The sequence below is a fragment of the Ctenopharyngodon idella genome, chromosome 3, assembly GCF_019924925.1.
Source record: "Ctenopharyngodon idella isolate HZGC_01 chromosome 3, HZGC01, whole genome shotgun sequence".
NCBI classification, from domain to species: Eukaryota; Metazoa; Chordata; class Actinopteri; order Cypriniformes; family Xenocyprididae; genus Ctenopharyngodon; species Ctenopharyngodon idella.
This window is the reverse complement of record NC_067222.1, coordinates 24,554,399-24,576,206: the sequence shown is the minus strand read 5'-3', so window position 1 is coordinate 24,576,206 and position 21,808 is coordinate 24,554,399. Positions and strand designations below refer to the sequence as shown.

Genomic DNA, 21,808 nt, shown 5'->3' with positions numbered 1-21,808 from the left:
TTATGTAAAAGGCTTGAGTAGATTAGACACAGCACATTCTCAAAATTAATTCTTACATTATTTATTAAAAATAATTTTATTTATGCAGTGAATAGTAAATGATGATTTTTAAAGGAAAAAGATCTGATTACGATACAGAGACCAGATTGGTTATGTGAGCTTTGATTACAGAAATAAAGTTTAATATAGTGAATGCAGTGCATCTGTAAAAAATCCCATCAATTGTGCCTCGCCAGTCTCAAATGTCGGTTCCCACAGAGATGTGAATGATTAAAGGAAAACTTTTATTTCCTGGATGCTTTGCAATCTGCATACTTTTGTGCCTCAGATTTTGGCCAAATATCAAATCCACCTACTGTATAAGACACGGTTTATAGATTATTGCAAACTAAAGATGTTTTTAAAAATTAATGAACTGTTTTACAAACCATCCTGATGATTCTACTATTTTAAAGGTGCAGTGTGTAAATTTTAGCGGCATCTAGCGGTGAGGTTGCGAATTGCAATACAGAGAAGTTACAGTGACCAACACAGGATAAAAGATGTCGTTGTCTGAGACAGAAGAGAGAAGCCAGTCAAGCAAACACGCTCTGTAGAGCAGTTTGTCCATTTAGGGTTACTGTTTAAAATGGCGACTTAATATGTTAGGGGACCCGCGGTGTATGTAGATAGAAATGGCTCATTTTAAGGTAATAAAAACATAATGGCTCATTATGTAAGGTCTTTATACACCACTGAAAACATAGTTATGTATATTATATTGCATTTCTGTCAATAGATCCTCCTTAAATTTACACACTGGACCTTTAAAGTTTCTGTTAAAGAAAATATATATATATTTTTTAATGAACTGTTCTTTCATCTTCATCAAAAAGCTGTAACCATCTAATTATTGTTTTTTAATCTTAAAGAAAAGATACAGCGCACTGCAATTTTGTGTGAAAGTGAAGAAAAGACATACATTATGAACTACATTTTGTATATTCATATTGTTATATAAATTAAATATTATTCACTATAATAATAATGATGATTATAATTTCCATGTGAATTGCCATTAAAATATCATCATTCTACTTGGTATTGGCCTACATTTTGTGCCAATCCATAAAACTGAAGGTGGCTGAGCTAAAATAATGAGCTGGAGGAACTGGTTGTGGAGGTTGTGTGGGTCATGGATGAAGTCACATGCACTTTGGTGAATCACCATAATTCTATGCCAATCTTCATAATGCTGTGCCAAATGACACCTGCTAAGTTGCATTCCTTCAGTAGTTTTGGTTACCAAGTTAATGCTATTCAAGTTCAAGTCCCATTATGGGAAGAGATAAACAAGGAAATGAGATGTCATTCCACACAGTACCACAGTGCTAAATATAAAACATATCATGAGAACAAAATTGTAGTGCAAAAGGAAATAGATTAAAGCAGTACTATAGATAGAGATAATAAAAAAGCATTCAGAAAAATAATTCTTGCATTTGTATTTTGTTTATTTAACATAGTAAATGATTAGTTCAAGGAAAATACAGGAAAATATATATGATCACATTGTAACAGGTGCTATTTATTTGAATAAAATTTAATGCAGTGCATTTGTAATGAATCCTGTCAGTAAATGTTCTTTTTTAAGAGAATGCTGAACTATATCAAAGTTTTATGTGTTTTATTATAAACATAATTATTATCCCAGAATCTAATCAATACGAAAGTTTCTATCAAAGAAGATATTACAAAAAGAAACACCTATTTCACCTATGTATGTGTATCATTTGTATCATTACAGAACCATATCAATAAAGTGATCATGACTCACACAATCTTTAAAAAACATGAAAGAAGATGAGAGGAATGATGGAGAATGCGAGAGCAAGGGAAAATGAGAAGAGGATGATTGAGGCTCCATCTCCGATATAAAGAATAAGGGGGAATGGGACAAATCCAGGCATGCTGCTGTTTGTGTAATAGCTGATCCAGTCCTGATATTCAGACACTCTGATGTATACAGCAGGATATTCGGGTAGACCACATCCCGAATAGACTGCAACTCCGGACTGAATCCACTTGGAGCCCTGCCTACTGACCAGTGGACTTCCACCATCTCCCTGCAAAAACATACGTTTTTACACCTCTACAATATTACACAACTATTAAAGACGTGAATATGAAATACACTCTAATTTTCATAATTTTAATGGCAAGAGAAACTGTAATAAATCTAACAGGACATTTCATGCAATTTTACAGTTTTGGAAGTGAATTTATACTGTTTAAACTGTTGATAAATGTTGATAAACTATAATGTTGATTCCATTTTTTTTTTACCTGCAAACACGGCACAACTTTTTTTTTTTTTTTTCATAAATGGCACTTACTTTTTTATAGTAGACAAATGGATAAAGATCTGGGTCGGTATTTTAGTATTGTGACCTATATGATTAAATGACAGTTCTTGTTGCTCACAATTGTAGGGGAAAAGCATGTGTTTTGGATAAAAAGTGCATGATGAAATGTCTTACCACACATGGGGCTTTTCCCTCCCTCATTTAAAAATCCAGCACATATCAAGTTGTTTGTAATGATGCCTCCATAGGCAGCATCACATTCAAAGTTGTTCACAATAGGGGTCTCCAGCTCCTGCAGTATGTCAGGAAACTTGAGTACTGTCACACAATATAAATATATTGATCAGTGGAAACATAAAATCCTTCATAATTTCTAGTTAATTTTTGTGACACCTTGAATGAGTGTGATTTTGAAGCAATGTTCCTCACCTTTATTACTAATCGTGCCCCATCCAGTGACCCAACTCTCTGTACCATCAACAAATACACTACCAGCAGCAGCCAGACACACTGGCTTAATGTAATCAGTGAATGTCACAGGTGAAGAGAGCTGGAGCAGTGCTAGTTTTTGGTCAAGACTGTTATATTTAGGATGTTTGATGACTTTGATCACTGTCCTGGATGTCTCATGTGGGTTTGAACCATTTTGGGTCAGACGTCCCAAGTACACCAGAAGGTTAGACGCAGGGATGCTATAAATACAAGAACAATTTAATTACACTATTATAGACTGTATGGTACTTGGACACTTGAAATTCATATAAAAACTTAAGAAAATATTAAACTTGGGCACTCCATACTCTATGAAGCAGTCAGCTAGAGACAAAACCCATTCTTTACTGATTAGAGTCCCACTGCACAAATAGCGTCCAGAGGACGCATTCTGAATGCTGGCTTGCCACGGCCAAGACCCTGCTGTCGCATTCTGCCCTCCAATAATCCTGGTGTTGAGGGCGGCTTCGCCACATACTGATGAGAGAAAAGATAATTCCCTGTCTACTCAAGTACAACACATTCAAAACAAAACATTCTGTGTGACTGAACATGAGTTTGAATTGTAAAAACTTACCATCTAATTGACCCAGACAGCCTATATAGGAGGGAAAAAAAAAAAAAAAAATCAAATACTCAGTTCTTTGTTAAAGTCCTGTTGATCTGCATTTTCAGATCAGTCAAAATTGGATAAGGAACCAGGAACTAAAAAGTAACCAGGATTCATATTCAGCAAATATATTTACTATATAATTTATATAATATAAGCTATTTTGATTATTATTATTATTATTTTTTTTTTGTATTTTGAGTTTTTTGTATTTGATCAGAAATTATTATTTTTTTAATAACATATTTTATAGATTTTAGATGGCCAAAGCTATTCAACAAGCTATTCAAGTGATTTTTTGAATATTTATTTATTATTATTCTATGACTTATTTTGTTAAATTATTAATTAATTTTTCTTGAATTAAATGTCCATTTTCACATATATGTTTGTGCATATTAAAGTAAACTTTATTAATGTATTCAATTCTATTTCAGTCAAATATTTAACATGCTTTAAAAACAAACATAGGTAACTTAACAAAAGCAAATTATTTGAGGATGTACCTGCTATGTTGAGCAGTATGGCTCCAGCCACACAGAAGACTGTGTTAAACTTCATACTTCTCTTCTGGTGTGTGTTGTGACTGCTGTTTCTTCTTCTGTCAAGTCTCTAATGTCCTGTGAGGTAGAAGTACTCCTGTATTCATCAGGAGTTTTCTTTCCTCCACCCCACCTGATGTTTTTCCCCTGGAAGTTGTTGGTATTTACAGTGTGGAGACCAGTGATGATCAAAACAAATCACTTTATTACTATCAGTCATTTTAGGATTTTTGATTAAATAGAATATTTACAGTATATACTGGGTATAAATTAATTGCTTATTGTCATATTATAATGCCCTACCATGTTTTATGAACAAAGAAAATGTTACTGTGTAACTATGAAAATTTTGTCAGCAGCCCTGAGTGAAAGATGCTGTTAAAAAAAAAAACCTTTACAAGAAATTGAATTTGGGTTTTTAACTGCATTTAATAGGTAGTTAGCCCTTTGTTCCACTCAATGTGCTGCTTTTATTATTATTAACAGTGCAGTTAATTATGGCACCTTCACCCCATATGTCATCTCTCAAAAGCAGGAGCATGTTTACAACACACTCCTCACATTATTTCTGTTTATCTCTGATTTTCTTCGCAGATAAGAAAGTTAAAATTACAGGAAAAGTCAGTTTCATGCTTTTATGAGCCATCAATAAATTGGGCTCTGGTCTACCTATATAATGGCATGTTAATTATTTATAAATCACAATATTGACATTTCCTTTTATTTTGATTCACCTTTTTATTCAACCTTTGTCAATAGAGTCTATGATAGACCGACAAAGGTTAGACAAAGGTTAGTGGCTTTAATTTTACATTCACAGCTTCTCCTGCTATTTAAACACATGGCCTTATTCATAAAATACAAGCAGAACTAATTTCTATGTAAACTGTTTTTAAATCCATTTGTGCATAAATTGTTGCATTCAATTATATGGGAAAGTTTACTTAATAGCTCTACGTTCCCCACCGCCACCCCTCTCTGGTTCTTCTTGTGTTTCATGAACAATGTGTTGATGGCATATGGGTGAACATCCAGCACATGGTTAACTCTCTTTGCCAAGTGATACATGCGGGAAGTTAATGTTATCTGTTGGGTGTGCATATGCGGTATTCATTTAATAATGACCGGAATGATGTCTGGGTATGCATTTCCTGGTAATTGCTTGTGTAGTATGGGCACTTGTATGTTTCTGAAACAACAACAACAACAACTAATAGCATAATATAAATGTCAATAAATTGCACTTCTTTTCTTGCCAGGCCAAGAAAAGAAGTGTCAGGCCAAATGGACAGCATCCTGGGGCAACCTGTAGGGAATCATCTGTGATGGTGAAGCGAGCGACTTGATAGCAAGTACCTATTAACCCCCCCATCTCTAACTAAGAATTGCATAACACCGGATCCCATTGTTCTTTCAGAATGGCGATCAGTGGAGAAAACAACTGAATAAACTACTTTTGTGTCATATTCTGTGCTAAATCTCTTTATGATGTTGACTTAAAGCTGCAGACCGTAACTTTTTTTGGTTAAAAATGATCCAAAATCAATTTTTGAACAAGTACATAACCAACCAGTGTTCAAAACTATCTCCTTACCGATAAGCTTGTAATAATGTGTTCTAATTTGAGTGGTACTGGTAAGTTTCCGCGGGAAATTTGAGCATGCCACCGTTTGTCTTTCCATCATTACGTCACATCTGTTTACATAAAGAAGGAGTCCCAACTAGTAGGCTATCTGCATGTGAAGATGCTACAGGTGGCAGATCATTTATAGCCTTTTCTCACAGCAGACGTAGCATTTTGATGGCGGATTGAATGGTAAGACAAATTAACATTAGAGATTAGAAATTGAAATCTACAGATAACACTAATACACACTAAATACACATAGTCGCACAATGCTGATGTTGTTAGCATTAACAATTTGAGAACTAAATATAGGCCTAACAATAATAATAATTTGCACAGTTTAATGTGATATGAGCTAACGGATCATTAGATTTAATCACCACTGGCAGCGCGATTTACTGTAATGTTCCCCCCTCTTCTCTGTGATTGGATCACGATCTAGTCTCACTTTACCACATGAATCGCCAGGTGTTGATGCGTTTTCATTAGATTCAGCTATGAATATAATATGTAATAAGACTACAAACGTCACTTTGATGGACCGGGTCCTTAAAGCAGTGTGTTGCAGGTTCTTTCTTTTTGTCTTGCGATGCGAGATTAAAATATTCTTTCAATGTTTTTTCAGCTCAAAGTCTTAACTGGATAGCCAACTTGGCTCCTAAAGATGCATGTGCAGAACTTCAGTTGTGAGTACCTAACTGTCAACAAATACTTTTGTTTGCCCCTTTAGTTTTAAAATGGCATTGTATGATTATGGTATGATATGATTTAGCAAATATATTTACAGAACTATTATATCTTACAATTAATAATAGGTCATTGAAGTACCCAAAAAATCCACTGGGTGGCACTATATAATTGTTTTTGACAATATAAAGGACCGCTGGAGGCCTTTTGTCTCAACAAAGGTAGAAATATTGTACATAAAGCAACAGTACATTTTTTATTTGTCAGATTTTAATGAAAATCTGTCATTATATACTCAGCCTCATGCATCCTAAACACGTGTGACAAATGAAGAAATGAACTGATCTAATCAATGAACAAATTGGCAAACTTGTAACAGGTACTTAAATCATTAAAAAAAGAATTTGTATACATGCATACATAAAAAGGACATCACAGACTAACAGTATCACAATGAAACAAAGCAGTATCAAACTAATTTAAACATGCCCATCATTATGTGCATTATTGAGGTAACTTTTTTTTCAGCTCTGTTGGGAACCCAATAAAATTAGACACTGTTCAGCACATTTCTGTGGTAAACTGTTGAACAGTAAATATAGTGTGTTTATGTGTGCACTGGTATGTGTATAATCTCAAATATTCAGGCCTCAGGCTGACATTTCTGATATCCATTTGTAAAAAATGAAAAGAAAAGAAAGCTGTGGTCAAAGAAAGCCAAGAGGAGTAAAAAAAAAGTGGATGTGGCAGCGCTTGCTTTCTGGTGTCCATGATTTAATTTCATGCATGAAAGAAGAAAACCACTAAAATGATTTCTGATACAGGAGAGTCAGTCACTTAAGTGATTCAAAGTGTAATTTTTCTTTTAATTATTCGCACATTAGTATTATTCTTGTTGTGTTAGTAATATATTCCCTACCATTTGCTTTAAAGATTAAAATGCTTTTATCTTGCATTTTTCTAATTTAATACAATTTATATTTATTACAAAAGTTGAGTTAAAATATGAACATGATTTCAGAATGTCTAAGTATTTGAATGCTTTCTTTTGTTTTAATGAGAGCAACACTCAAGCTGCACGAGATCAGGTTTGTGTAAAACCTGATAATCTTGTTCTCCAGCATTAAGATGATCCAAAGTGCATTTTTAAAGTCACATGATCTGTCATGTGAAATGTGAATTGTTTTTCATCTTTTTCCATCATAATGTTTCATTTTGAACTTTCTCTAAGATGTTCTCTTATTTCCAGGTTTAAATTAGATTTTGAATCCCCAATTAACAGACTTTTGGACCCTTCCTATCCACCTTATTTTTCATGTAAGAGCAGGCGCAGCCATTTCTAAATTGGCTTCTGGTCTCATACGTTTCCAGTTATTTTTAGCTGTACAAAACAGCTTGTTATGCTGCTTGATATTGCAAACCATATTACTTCTTACCATATTACTATTACTTTATGTACTGTCATTAATTATAAACACACTGGTTTTACCATTTACTGCACTTTGTTATTCTTCTAGTTCAGTGGTTACTAACCTTTTTAAGCCCAAGATCCCTGACCTCAACCTTTATGAAAGACAGGATCTACCTATTGAATAATTGATAGAAAAAGACAGCCCAGATTGTATTTAGTAATTTTTCATGGCCAATTCAGATTCTAATTTATTTATTTATTTTTACAAGCAAATTGGCCGATTCCGATACTGGTTGCAGATATTATTATCATTATAAACAAAAATATCTAGCCATTTAAAATTAGAGGTAGTCACTGCATTTTAATCACAATCCAAACAAAGATGCTACACACGTTGCATGAGCAGTTGTTTTTGATTTGAATTAGATTTGATTTCAAGATTTAAAGCAAAAACAGAACGGTCTTACTTTATCTTTGTGAAATTTTATGCTACACACAAAAAAGCATGAAACAAAAGCAGCAGACAGGCTGAATGAGACGCAAATTCACTCCTTGACAGCAGGTGGGGCTTATGGAAGAGCAGTGATACAGCGTTTCCTTGGTTACCGCTGTAAACAAAGCAGCACTGCCCTTATCCACAAGACAAGACGCGTCACTCGTATTGTTTTGAATGGGAGAATGTGCAACGCGCAATATGGCGGAATAAGTCCCGCCTTCTAAATAAGAGCCAATCGCCGATTGGTAAAGTCATCGCGTCACTGCAGCGGCCGTTAGAAGATATAGAGACCTTTTTTTTACAGTCTGTGATAGAGACGCGCAGTAGCTTGATCTAGCCTGAAAAAATGCCTTTTTTTTGTCATGATTCAAGCGTTCAGAAACAAAATTTATGAGACAGTTGGCAGATTTCATTGGTGATTTCAAATATTAAATTTAATCGAAAGCTTGGCGAACAGCTTTAAAGAATTTGATGTTTCCCCATTCAGAGAGATAGGAGCTACACTTGCATGCCCGAGAGGCGTTTCAAAGATGGCCGCCGAGTGAAATGACTTGTCTTAAAGGGACTTTGTTATAAATAGCTACTTTATTCGGAGGTAAGAGGAAAATAAAATGCCATTGCCCTCGAAACTTTTCTGAAGACAGTAAGTTCCCTTCAGAGATACATTCATATAACCCCTCACCCCCAACTCAATATTTATATTTTCTTCCTATATTCGAGCATCGTCAACAGTGAACTGTTCTGCCTGTTACAGAATTTTCTCCTCTTTGCTTACCTTTATCACTGTCCCAGTAGCTCCCGAAAATAACAGAAAAATAAATAAAAAAAATACAGTACAAGACTGGAGAAATGTAATGTCTTTTTGTACTCATATTTCTGTTATTTTCAGGAGCTACTGGGACAGTGATAAAGATCTACCGATCAACGGGTTGGCGACCACTGTTCTAGTTATTTACCTAAAGCAGTTAATGAATCACAAATCAAACATTCACAGAAAATAACTTACTTCCGCAGTGCAAAATAAGGTGAATACTGCATACTTGCCCTCCACACCATAAAAAAAATAATTCTTGGTTTAACTTAAAAAAGTAAGTTACCTGGTTGCCTTAAAATGTTGAGGTTATTGAAATTAAAAATTTGAGTTCATACAATGAAGGTGATTGGTTTAATTAACTAACAGAAACTCAAAATTTTATGTTATCTGAACCACTTTAAATTGAAGTTGATTTAACAAAAGAAAAAATGTTGTGATAATAAATCATGAAAATATTTTTTTACAGTGCATCTCTGATCTAAACAACCCTTTTTCCACTATAAAGAACTTTTTGTGGAAAGAAAAGATTCCATGGGTTCTTCATGGAGCCATTAATGTCAATAAAGAACCTTTATGTGTTAGGTCCGTCGTTGAACCAGTGAGTGCTTTAACTGTAGCAAACTTTTGGAGAGTTTAATGAAAGCGCTGCCTATTCCCTTCAGTGTGCTCCCACTCTCCCGCTCTCTCACTCATTTCAATGCTCCTCTCCCACAACGATCACACCCACCCCACAGTAACACCTCAAACACTGTAATTAATCAAGACGCGTGCCGTAATCAGGAGGAAGAGAGGCTATTTTTAAAAGCCCTGTCACTGCGGGCACATTGAGAAACAAGATGAGAGAAAGAGAGAGAGGAAAAACAAGACAGATTAATTTATTATGAGTGCATTTGGCTCTGAGATATCAAGTACAACATTTAGCTCGGTGTCTGCTTGTATCTTCACACCAACTCTATTAAATCTGTTCAAGTCTGGATGAGAAAAAAATCAATGAAAGGTGGTGATAAGAGGAATTTAGATACATGAGCCTTCTGCTGCTAGAGTCTTGTCTTCCTCTTTGTCTCTCTCTTTATCTCATTTCATGATATGCTATAGACAATCTTCACTCTTTCACAAACACAATTGCCTCAAGACTATAAAGCGGCTAGTTTATCAGTGGTTTTTCAAGTGGTGTCCTTCAATAGTTACTTTAAAAAGCTACTTTTTTTTAATCTGATCTAACCCTAATGTATTTAGGATGATTGAGTTTAAGTTGACTTGAAATTAAAATCTTTCAATTTAGCACATTTTTAGGTTAACATTTTTTTTGTATTCTCTGGACAACAAATGGTGACCCAACTCAATAGCATAACCGTTTATTGCACAGAAAATGTCCTTGAAATCAAATGCAAAAATAAAAGTTGTATATGATGTACAGTATTTACAGTTTGTTTTCAATAGCATTCAAAGCATTTCATGCATTCAGCAGCCATTAATTCATCACACTAAACATATTCGGGTCATGGTTATTTCTATATTCAAGTTAAATGTAATCTCTGGGCTGTAATTTCTTCACCTTGCGTAGTTTTGTTCTTGGTTTTCAAGGATGAGAGCATGACATGCAGCCTGCCCAAGTGAACTAATGTGTGCCATAATACTGTAGTTTAATTGCAAACATGACCTTTGACATTCACAACAAAAGATACAGTAAGTGTTTTATATTAAAACCTGTTATTTTAGTAGTACTGTTTATTTAGTATTTATTAATACTTTGAATTTGCTTAATATTTTGAATCACCTTTTCATTTTAATGTTTTTATATATATTATTTTATTTTTATTTTATGTTATTTTAGTATTATAGTATTTATTAATATTTAGAATTTGCTTTTATTTTCAGTTTTCATTTGAATTTTATTATATATATATATATATATAATTTTATATATTTTATTTTATGTTATTTTAGTATTACTTTAGTTTTCATTGTAATTTTAATTTAAATTTTATTTTATATATACGTGTATATATATATATATATATATATATATATATAACTTTATTTTATTTTATTTTAGTATTACTATTATAGGATTTATTAATATTTTGAATTTGCTTTTATTTTTAGTTTTAATTTTATATATATATATATATATATATATATATATTATTTTATTCAGTGGGAAACATTTCCAATTTTTGTTTCATCTATTTTTCATCTAATAGTTTCATTTAGCAAGTGCCAGGCGTCCCAGCAGGATCTCGTGTTAGAGATTGATGGCATCTTTTATCACTAAAACACTGTGCTAGTATTTAGTGTCAGTTAAGCCACTATGACACTAGACTGTGTATTCTGATAGATCAGTGATAGTAAATGGTGGTACAGTTTATTAATGGTGGTATTGTTTATTAAGCTTTCATGTCAAAATGTCACCTAATTATTATATGAATGTGCTTTTCGTCCCTTTCTTTATCAGAATCTGTAAAATAAATGGTAGCACTGTATTTTACAGTCCTGTTCCCCATGTATATATGATGTACTTGTTACAGTAATTACAATAACTGGGTAATGAATAGGTATATATTATTACTAGGTAATATATTACCTAGTATTTTCGTACGCTGTAAGTACATGTACTGTAAAATAAAATACAACAAAATAAATAACATAAAATGGTCTTATTTAATAACAAAATATTCACTTGAGTGATCTAAAAATCCAGATCATTCAGATCAGTGCTGAGGTCTAAACTGGTTGATGTATTATAACAGAAGATGACTAGCCATCATCCACTTAGTGTCAGTGACTTTTTGACACAGACATCTCTCTCTCTTACACACACACCCTGCGGCATGTGCCCAGCTATATGGCCATTATCTCTTTTGGTTGCTATGGTAACCCTACCCTGCGATCGCAGGCTTTAGGTGGTGATGACACTGTGTGTGTGCACTTATGAGGTATGTTGGTATCGGAATATTGAGTTCATTTGCAGTTACTATTTTTAAAAGTAATGATGTCACTCGTGTACCTTCAAACTGAGACAAGCCACACGCTTTCATGTATAAACAAATACACGCACATAATCCACAATCATAATATCGGTTTCATCCAGTACAGAATGCTGCTAGTGAATGTGCCGTTTTCACTTCTAAAGCAGTCAGTCTTTGTAAAGTCCAAAACTGAAAAAGCATGTTTGGTCACACTTTATATTTATATTTATATATGTCCGTAACTATTATGTACCTGCATCAAAAAATAACTTTTGCTGCTATTGAGGTGGGATACAGGTTAGGGACAGGTTTGGTGGTATGGGTAGGTTTAAGGGAGGGTTAAGGTGTAAGGAAAGAGTCAACAGTGTAATTAAAGATGTAATTACACATATTACAGCTGTAATTACATGCAGGTATTTTTAAAATGTAATGTAAAAACATGTAAGTACACAATAAGTGCATTATATCAAATGATTAATTTAAATGTTAGTGCATAGTAGCTAAAGACACCTAATATAAAGTGGGATTGCATGTTTTTATTTTTTATTTTGCAGATATGGTCAGTGTTGATTGATTTATTAGAAATAACAAGAACTGAACTCATCCATGACTCTATTGGACCTCCTTTCATACTCCATCACCTCCATCTGAGTTTTGTGGTCCAAGTTGGAAAGCTACTGTAAATCCTCTTAAGGATATTTTTTGGCTGGTTGCTTCACATTTTGTTCTGCCGAACTGATGTTGGACTTCATATTTTCGCTGGGTTCACACTGTATGATTTATAATAGTTCTTTACTATGGTTGCTTGTCAGACTGTACGAACATGATCCCTGCTGTAAGCCATGTCACACTATAGGATCTCAGTTGTCATTAATCTTATAAGGAGCAACAGAGTCCAAGACATCAGAGCAGAGTTAAAAACAGTAAGTGTTTTTAAGAGAAAATGGTGCTCGTACTCAAGGAGGAAAATAAAACACATCCTCAACCCAAACTGGGCAAAATATGCAATTTGATACAGTTGCTGACATTTATAGTGCCAGAAAGTAAGATGAAATTCTGATAGTTTGTAATGTAAATCAATGAAATCTTTATAACCATATAGCAGACTACATAAAATGCATATAAATATCAGTTATCACTTTATATCTTCAAATAATATAAGATGATATTTAAATGCTTAGTTTTATGATCAAAGCCTTTTAGTTTAAATGCAAACAAATAATTCAATACAATCAATCGATGGTTGAGAGATGTACAAACAAACGTTCCTCAAAATCCTTATGTACCATATTTGATGCTCACATTTGAACTAAAAATGATTTTTCTAAAAATTATGTATGGATTATCAATTAAATCTAAGTTGCTTCAGTCCAGCAAGTGTTCATCTTGAAATATTATTAACAATATACATTTTATTTTATTCTTAAATTTACTTACATTAAAAAAAAAAAAAAAAATCAAAGAGAAGTGTGCCACGATCTGAAGGTGGCCATTTTTACAATTATGCTAAAAGACTTTTTGGTTACACTTTATTTTAAGGTGTCCGTGTTACGGTGTAATTATATATTTAAGTACTGAGTAATAAAAATTAGCTACATGTACTTGCTATAGGGTTAGGGTTAGAATTAGGGTTTGGATTAGGGTTAGTCACATGTAGTTGTGCATAACTTATAGTTATTACCACAGTAACATGTAATATATGTAACAAGGACACAGTAAAGTGTTACCGGCTTTTCACTTGATAAAAAAAGTAGTATAAACTATCTATCAGAGAAGATTTTGTGCAAAGATTGAACATGTTGATAATTTTAAGGTGCAGTGTGTAAATTTTAGCGGCATCTAGTGGTGAAGTTGCAAATTACAATATAGAGAAGCTACAGTGGCCAACACAGGACTAAAATGTTGTTGTATGAGACAGCAGAGAGAAGCTAGTCAAGCAAACGCGCTCTGTAGAGCAGTTTGTCCATTTAGGGTTACTGTAGAAACATGCCGGTGCAAAATGGCGACTTAACATGTAAGGGGACCCGCGGTGTATGTAGATAGAAATGGCTCATTTTAAGGTAATAAAAACATAATGGTTTATTATGTAAGGTCTTTATCTACCACTGAAAACATAGTTATGTATATTATAATGCATTTCTGTCAATAGATCCTCCTAAAATTTACACATTGCACCTTTAAATCATATTTTGACTTGGTTTAATCAAGTCAAAATATGATTTAATATTGCAGAATATATTTACTACAATATTTAGTAGAGAGTTCACCCAAAAATAATTATTTACTCATCCTCTTGTCGTTCAAAACCTGTATGACTTTCTTTTTTTTCTGTGGAAAACAAAAGAAGATATTTTGAACAATATCTTGGGGTGTGTGTCCAAATATCAATGTCCAACACAACCTTGAACCCAATTGACTTTCATTATATGGAAAGAATAAGAGTTATAATGTAAGAATATAGTTTATGGCTGCATTTAGAGTAAAGCATAGGATAAATATATATATATATATATATATATATATATATATAAATGGCCGTTTGAACATAATTAGTGTCTGAACAGGTTAAAATGACTCTAGTTTCCCAAGAGACCAGGCCAATGCAGGTCCAAATATCAGAGGAATTATGAAACAAACAAAGTCTATTGGATTGATTTACACAGAGTACAGTATTCTCTAGAGATATGTTCCAATAATTTGAAAAAGTGAGGACAGTGCGAGAGATGCTGCCAGGCGAGTTTGTTGAGAGCGCGCGGGCGGACGGGCGTGCATGCGGTGGCTGGCAAATGTCATACTGACAGAGAAAACCGTGGGAGAGAAGAGACAGGGATAAATTAAGAAATGAAAAACGGAGTGTCGATAAAACCAGAGCAAACTTTTCTGTGAAACTCAAGCTGTTCTGCGCTCACTATTGATTCTTCACTTTCTTTGCCAAAAAAAGAGATAAAAGCGTATTTTAATTAATAGAGGCACTGAAATATAATAACAGGATTATAGGATTATTCGACTTCCAAGCAAATGTCTATGTTCTACCTGTCAGACAACCTGCCTGTAAGAATGATTTGCTGGTTTGACAAAACTGCTTAATTAATTTGTGCAAAGGTCACTTTATTCACCAAACCCTTCAGCATTATGATGTGGTCAAATTAGATTATTGTGTAGAATGCAATTAGCCCAGCTGTTGCTATAAATAAGAATGCAGTGCAGTGCCATGTTTTTCAACCCGTCTTTGTGTACTCGCCTTGTGCTTTCCATCATTTATTGCATGGATTAATATGAAAGTAGCTTAAGAGCATAAACACATACATGCTGCATATCTCCCACACTGTTTCACTGGACTTCACACATTACTAACGTCCTTTGTGCTTTCTTTTGCAGTTCACAATGAACAATTATTCATCATCCTGGCTAGATGAGACACTTATATTACTATTCCTTTGAGTCCAGCATGTAGCTGAAATACTGCGTACTTCACAAATTTAGATACTGACGGATCTCTACACTTCTTAGCAACAGGCAACCTTTATGCATAGTGACAGATGGCTGGTTATTTTGGTTGGACAAATAGATGAAGGAAAGGAATGCGATGCATGGATAGAGACAGAGGAGGTTGCAGGGTGAACGGTCAGAAAAGTGGGGAGATGTTTCCACTTAACTGAGGGAATTGGCAGCCTAGCAACAAAATTTAAGCGAAGATGTCCCCTAGCAACCAAGTAGGCTTCACTCCCTTTTCCTACCGCACAGATGCTTGCACACAGAAACTATAGCAGTGAAGTTCAACAATGCAATGAGACTGCACAAAAACTGCACATACACAAACATGCTTTTAGTTAAACAGGACGCACTGTTCTCTGTTTGTTCTTTAAGTATAATTATTGCAGTTGATTCTGAATAAAACAGGAAGATCACACATTTTTAACCTTCCTTTGCCACATAGTTAGAACTGTTTGTTTTCTGTGGGGGGTTCAAACCTCCTCTATCTGTCTAAATGGCACTTTGCTGAGATCACCCAGCGAGTGCATTAGCAGTCTAGCGCTAACCAGAAGACCCAGAGAGGTCTCGCAGCATGGTGCTGTGTGTGCTTACTTCTGGTTCTGACTTATTTGAGTTTGTGTCAGAGACTTGGCGTCGCTGACTTCAGCTATTATTAAAAAAACATAATACTCTCAAAGCAAGCACAATTAGAATCTCCATACTTTAAAAGTAGGAATTCAGCTGTGTGTGTATCTATGTGCATTTATTTGGAAAAAAAAAAATAAATAAATAAAAATAAAAAAAATAAATATATATATATATATATATATTAGTACTGTCATGGATTCAGCCAGCATGCCTTCAGCACCAGGTCCTTCAGCTCCACCCTCCGTTCACAATCACCAGAGTTTTGAGCAGCCACACATCTCAATTAGGAACCACATATATACCCATAGTTCTGCTTACTTGTTGTCTGGTTTCGTCAAGAGAGTACCTGCATATTTACTCACCTTCTTCGTCTTCCTAACACCTGTGATCCACTCCACTGCTGTCAATGCCAACTGCTCTGCCATTCACTCACCTGCTTGCCGATGACATTTACCATTGGCTACACACACACACACACACACACGCACACACACACACACACACACACACACTTAATCACTTTTTTTTAATTGGAAATAAATTTAATTTCAACCTTCAAATTCCCAAATATATATTTTAATTTCAATGAAATGAATGTACTATATTTTAGATATATGTTTGATATATATACTGTCAAACCAAAAATTATTCAGACATTTTTTATATTTTTGGTATATTTTTACTAGTGGGTGCAGGACACTATAATTCATTTATGTAAGTGAGGATAGCAAAATAAAGTAAACTGTGACATATTATACCCAAAAATTATTCATACAGTGGACTACCAGTAAAACTGATAAAAATTTGGAACCAAATATTATTCAGACACTTTGACCTGACCATGTTTTGCGTAAGTGTTATCTGACATAATTAAGATTCATTTTTTCTGACACAGTTTAACTCTGAGATCTTGTCATATTTTATTACCATTTTTTAAACTATAGTGAATAAACTATATTAATGAATGAAATGTTCAAGGTGATAAATTTTGTTTTGACTGTATATATATATAAAACACAGTTTGCTCAGTGCTTCCATGTTCTACATCAGAATGCAGACTCATTATTGGCCGGCTCCTGCGTCAGCATCACACGCACGCGTCATGTTGATCACGTGATCAGCATCGGCCAATACTGAGCTGCTGTTCTGATGTAGAACCTGGAAGTGCTGGACGTAAACTGCATAGGGGAATGACACAGAAGAGAAGATATTGTTGAATAAAGTCATTATTTTTGTTTTGTTTTTGCACACAAAAAGTAATTTTGTCACTTCATAACATTAAGGTTGAACCACTGCAGTCACATGGACTATTTTAACGATGCCTTTACTACTTTTCTGGACCTTGAATGTGGCAATTACGTTGCTTGCTGGGGGATAAAAAAAAAAACTCGGATTTCATCAAAAATATCTTAATTTGTGTTCTGAAGATGAACGAAGGTCTTATGGGTGTGGAACGACATGAGGGTGAGTAATTAATGACAGAATTGTCATTTTTGGGTGAACTAACCCTTTAACAAAATTGAGTGTTTTGTCCTTCCATCATATTTAAAGTATTTGAAAAAATAATATTTTGATGGTTTAATTAACTTAACTTGTGGTCATTAAAAACAAATATCCCCTCCAGACATCACTTTTGGCCACAACTGTCTGTATATAGTATATATACAGTGCTGCTTGAAAGATTGTGAACCCCTTGCAGAATCTTCATAATGTTTATTATTTTAACAAAATAAGAGAGATCATACAAAATGCATGTTATTTTTTATTTAGTACTGTCCTGAATAAGATATTTTACATAAAAGATGTTTACATATAGTCCAAGATAAGACAAAAAAATATATGAATTTATAAAAATGACCTCACTTAAAAGTTTACATACTCTTGATTTTTAATACTGTGTGTGGTTACCTGGATGATCTATGACTGTTTTTTTTTTTGTTTTTTTTGTGATGGTTGTACATGAGTCCCTTGTTTGTCCTGAGAAGTTAAACTACCCAACGTTCTTCAGACAAATCCTGCAAATTATTTGATTTTCCAGCATCTTTTGCATATTTGAGCCCTTTCCAGCGGTGACTGTATGATTGTGAGATCCATCTTTTCACACTGAGGACAACTGAGGGACTCAAACAAGTATGACTTTGTCTAGTTTAGGAATAAAGTGCTTATAAGTGAGATCAGCAGATAATGATGCTTTAATTAAGGCAGACTCACTCGGTGAGGAGACCCTCTTACTGCAGAGTTCAAACTTGCTCTGCACACACACACACACACACACACACACACACACACACACACACACACACACACACACACACACACACAAATAAAAGCTTTCTACCTTCTGCATTAATTATTCCTGCTTCTTTTTTGTCACCTTTCAGCCCTCTTCTGGGAGTACACATCACACACACTCGCTTCATGTGGTCAAAGATCAGTTTCTCCAGCAGAGCTCAATCCAAACATGTATTATGTGTTATTAGCCCATGCTGACCCCCAGATCAGGTCTGGAGCTCGGGCGATCTATTAGGCATTTCTTTCTAAACACAGAGTGCATGAATGAAAGTGGAGTCACAGGTGAGTAATGGAGATTATTGAGGAAGTATTGTCAGGAGAACTGAAACGCAGACACCTGCACACACACAATGGCGCAGATCAAGCCTGTGTACTGTGGCTTATCCCTCTACCTCTCTATCTCAAACACAATTCCACAATTCCAGCACACTAAGCAGTAACTAAGCAACAGGCCAGAGAGGGGGAGAGAAAAAAAAAACAGAGAGACACAGAAGGGATGGGGTAACAGAATCAATGGGTCCAGTGGTATCTGTGGTTTCTTTAGCATTGATCTAATCAGGCCTCATGTACCCTTATTTTTAAAACACTCATTATTTCTCCCAACCTCTTTCCTTCATAAGGGAATTATTGTGATCTCACGAATTGGGGCTGTTGTGTCTGATAGGATAGAGATGTGTCTCAGCCAGAAAAAGTCACACTTTTTTACTCCATTGAATACATTACCGTTCAAAATTTGGGGTCAGTAAAACTTTTTATTGTTTTTAAAAGAAGTCTCTTTTGCTCACCAAGGCTGCATTTAGCTGATCAATAATACAATAGAAACAGTATTACTGTGAAATATTATTACAATTTAAAATAACTATTTTCTATTTGAAAATGTTTTAAAATATAATTTATTTTAATGTATTCCTGTGACGCAAAGCTGAATTTTCAGTATCATTACTCCAGTCTTCAGTGTCATATGATCCTTCAGAAATCATTCTGATATGATGATTTGATGCTCAAGAAATATTTCTTATAATTATCAATGCTGAAAACAGTTCTCAATTATCTGCTACTTAATATTTGTGTGGAAACTGTGATTTTTTTCACGATTATTTGATGAAAAGAAAGCTATTGAACATTTATTATTGCACAAAAAAAAGATACTTATTGAACACACATTGAACTTTTTGTGATTAAATATACTGAAAAAATAAATTTAAAATAATATTAATATTTGTAATGTAATATTTGTATAAAAATTATAAAGTCAAAATCAAACACAGAGCAATTCTTAAAACAGCAACAAAAAGTAACACTTAAAAAACGACAACTTGCCCCAATCTGATATTTAAAGGGTTAGTTCACCCAAAAATGAAAATTTCTGTCATTAATTACTCACCCTCATGTCGTTCCACACCCGTAAGACTTTCGTTCATCTTCAGAACGCAAATTAAGATATTTTTGATAAAATCTGATGGCTCAGTGAGGCCTCTATTGCCAGCAAGATATTTAACACTTTCAGTGCCCAGAAAGCTACTAAAGACATATTTAAAACAGTTCATGTGACTACAGTGGTTCAACCTTAATGTTATAAAGCGACGAGAATACTTTTTGTGCGCCAAAAAGACAAAATAGCGGAGCGTGTTTCAAACTGCCAAAGTCACGTGAACCACTGAAATTTCTAAACATTTTGAAACACTTATGATGTAACGTAGCCTCGTTTACTGAAATCACGTGACTTTGGCAGTTTGATACACACTCCGAACCACTGATTCGAAACAAAAGATTTGTAAAGCTTCGAAGCTTCATGAAGCAGTGTTTTGAAATCACCCATCACTAGATATTGTTGAATAAAGTCATTATTTTGTTTTTTTGGTGCACAAATAGTTTTCTCGTCACTTTATAACATTAAGGTTGAACCACTGTAGTCACATGAACTGTTTTAAATATGTCTTTAGTAGCTTTCTGGGCATTGAAGAAGGAAATTATCTTGCTGTCAATGGAGGCCTCACTGAGCCATCGGATTTTATAAAAAAATATCTTAATTTGTGTTCAGAAGATGAACGAAGGTCTTGCGGGTGTGGAACAACATGTGGGTGAGTATGACAGAAATTTTATTTTTGGGTGAACTAACCCTTTAAATAAACTCTTTTTCCAGACAACAGTTCAAATTTTCAGTTTAAATTCACCTTGATTATTTTCAGGTTGTCCTCTCCTTTGCAACATTCCTTTATTCATGCTACCTTGCAGCAATACTGTATACTGGAAAGTATATAACAAAAGGAAAGTGAACCAGAATATTATTAATTTATATGATGTGAGGTGATGATTGGAGATGTCTTTGGTGCCTTGCCCTACAAAACCCTTCCAGCCCTCATTAATGTTACTAAATTGACTCTGTATGTATAATTCAGTTCCGAGCACCGAGTCATTTCTTTTTCTTCAGCATCAAATCATTTGACCAGCAAATGGCATTTGATCTAATAACCAAACTCTATTTTCTAGCTGAGTGCTTTTCATCACATCAAACCTACCAGAACAATTTTATGCCAAAAGAGCTGCAATGTGATTAGAAAGATGTTAATTCTCATCTGCATGTATGCTGGCTTGGATTGAAAAACTCCCATCAAGGCTTCTACAGGTTCCAGGGCACTTCGACTGTAAAAAAAAAAAAAGGTGAGAGAGAATAAAAAGGCTGAAACAGACTAATCTTGTGTAATGTGTGTCAAGAGCTCTTCATGCTATCAAACAGTCAAAGGGATTTATCACGGTTAACAGGGTACAGAAGAGCATTTTACTTCTCTAATTTGAGTGTTCAAAGAATCAGGACTAATGGGTTCCTTGAAGATAGCGGGGCAGTTTAGACAGGCCGAGGGCTCTTCATAGGTTCATCATTCCTTCTAAGTGATGGTGAAATGACCCTGGATATGCTTAACCTCAAGAATTTTAGGTACTTGAGCCATATTGTGTCAATGATCAAATGCTTATGGGAAACAGCAGAACATTAAAAAGCTTCCAGCATGTGCTGTAAGGGCACTCTGGGCATATCCAAGACCATAAAGATCACTTTTAGTCCATCAAAAACCTACACGATTTATTATCTAGACCTTTAACCACTGAAAACCAGTCACTGGCAGTGACTCCACCATTTGAGTACTCTGAATACTCTCTGTCAGGCACAGTAAAGTCTCTCTAAGCAGACAACAGTAGACAGTGTGCCCAAAAAAAAAAAAAAGGTCCTTCACTGGGACTTGATGTCTTAAGCTGGGTTCACGATTTGGCTGTCTGAGACAAATTTTGTGAATCCTAAAAGATCTTTGATCGCAGGTTTGACATGTTTTCGCTGAGAGCCGATTAATGACCGTTGCAATCAAATTTTACCTCAGATGAAATTCTGGCAGTGACAGAAGATTTGA

General features: G+C 34.5%; 1 protein-coding gene across 1 annotated transcript; it reads right to left on the bottom strand.

Annotated features, from left to right (window-relative positions):
- Positions 1 to 1,478: 1,478 nt before the first annotated feature.
- LOC127509043 (serine protease 27-like) lies at positions 1,479 to 4,015 on the bottom strand. The gene is made up of 6 exons (XM_051887469.1): positions 3,954 to 4,015; positions 3,415 to 3,435; positions 3,146 to 3,314; positions 2,775 to 3,037; positions 2,520 to 2,663; positions 1,479 to 2,105 (listed from the first exon to the last, which is right to left on the bottom strand). Exons 1-6 carry the CDS (start codon positions 4,006 to 4,008, stop codon positions 2,077 to 2,079), a joined length of 681 nt encoding a protein of 226 aa, XP_051743429.1. The 5' UTR covers positions 4,009 to 4,015; the 3' UTR covers positions 1,479 to 2,076.
- Between the last annotated feature and the right edge of the window lie 17,793 nt (positions 4,016 to 21,808).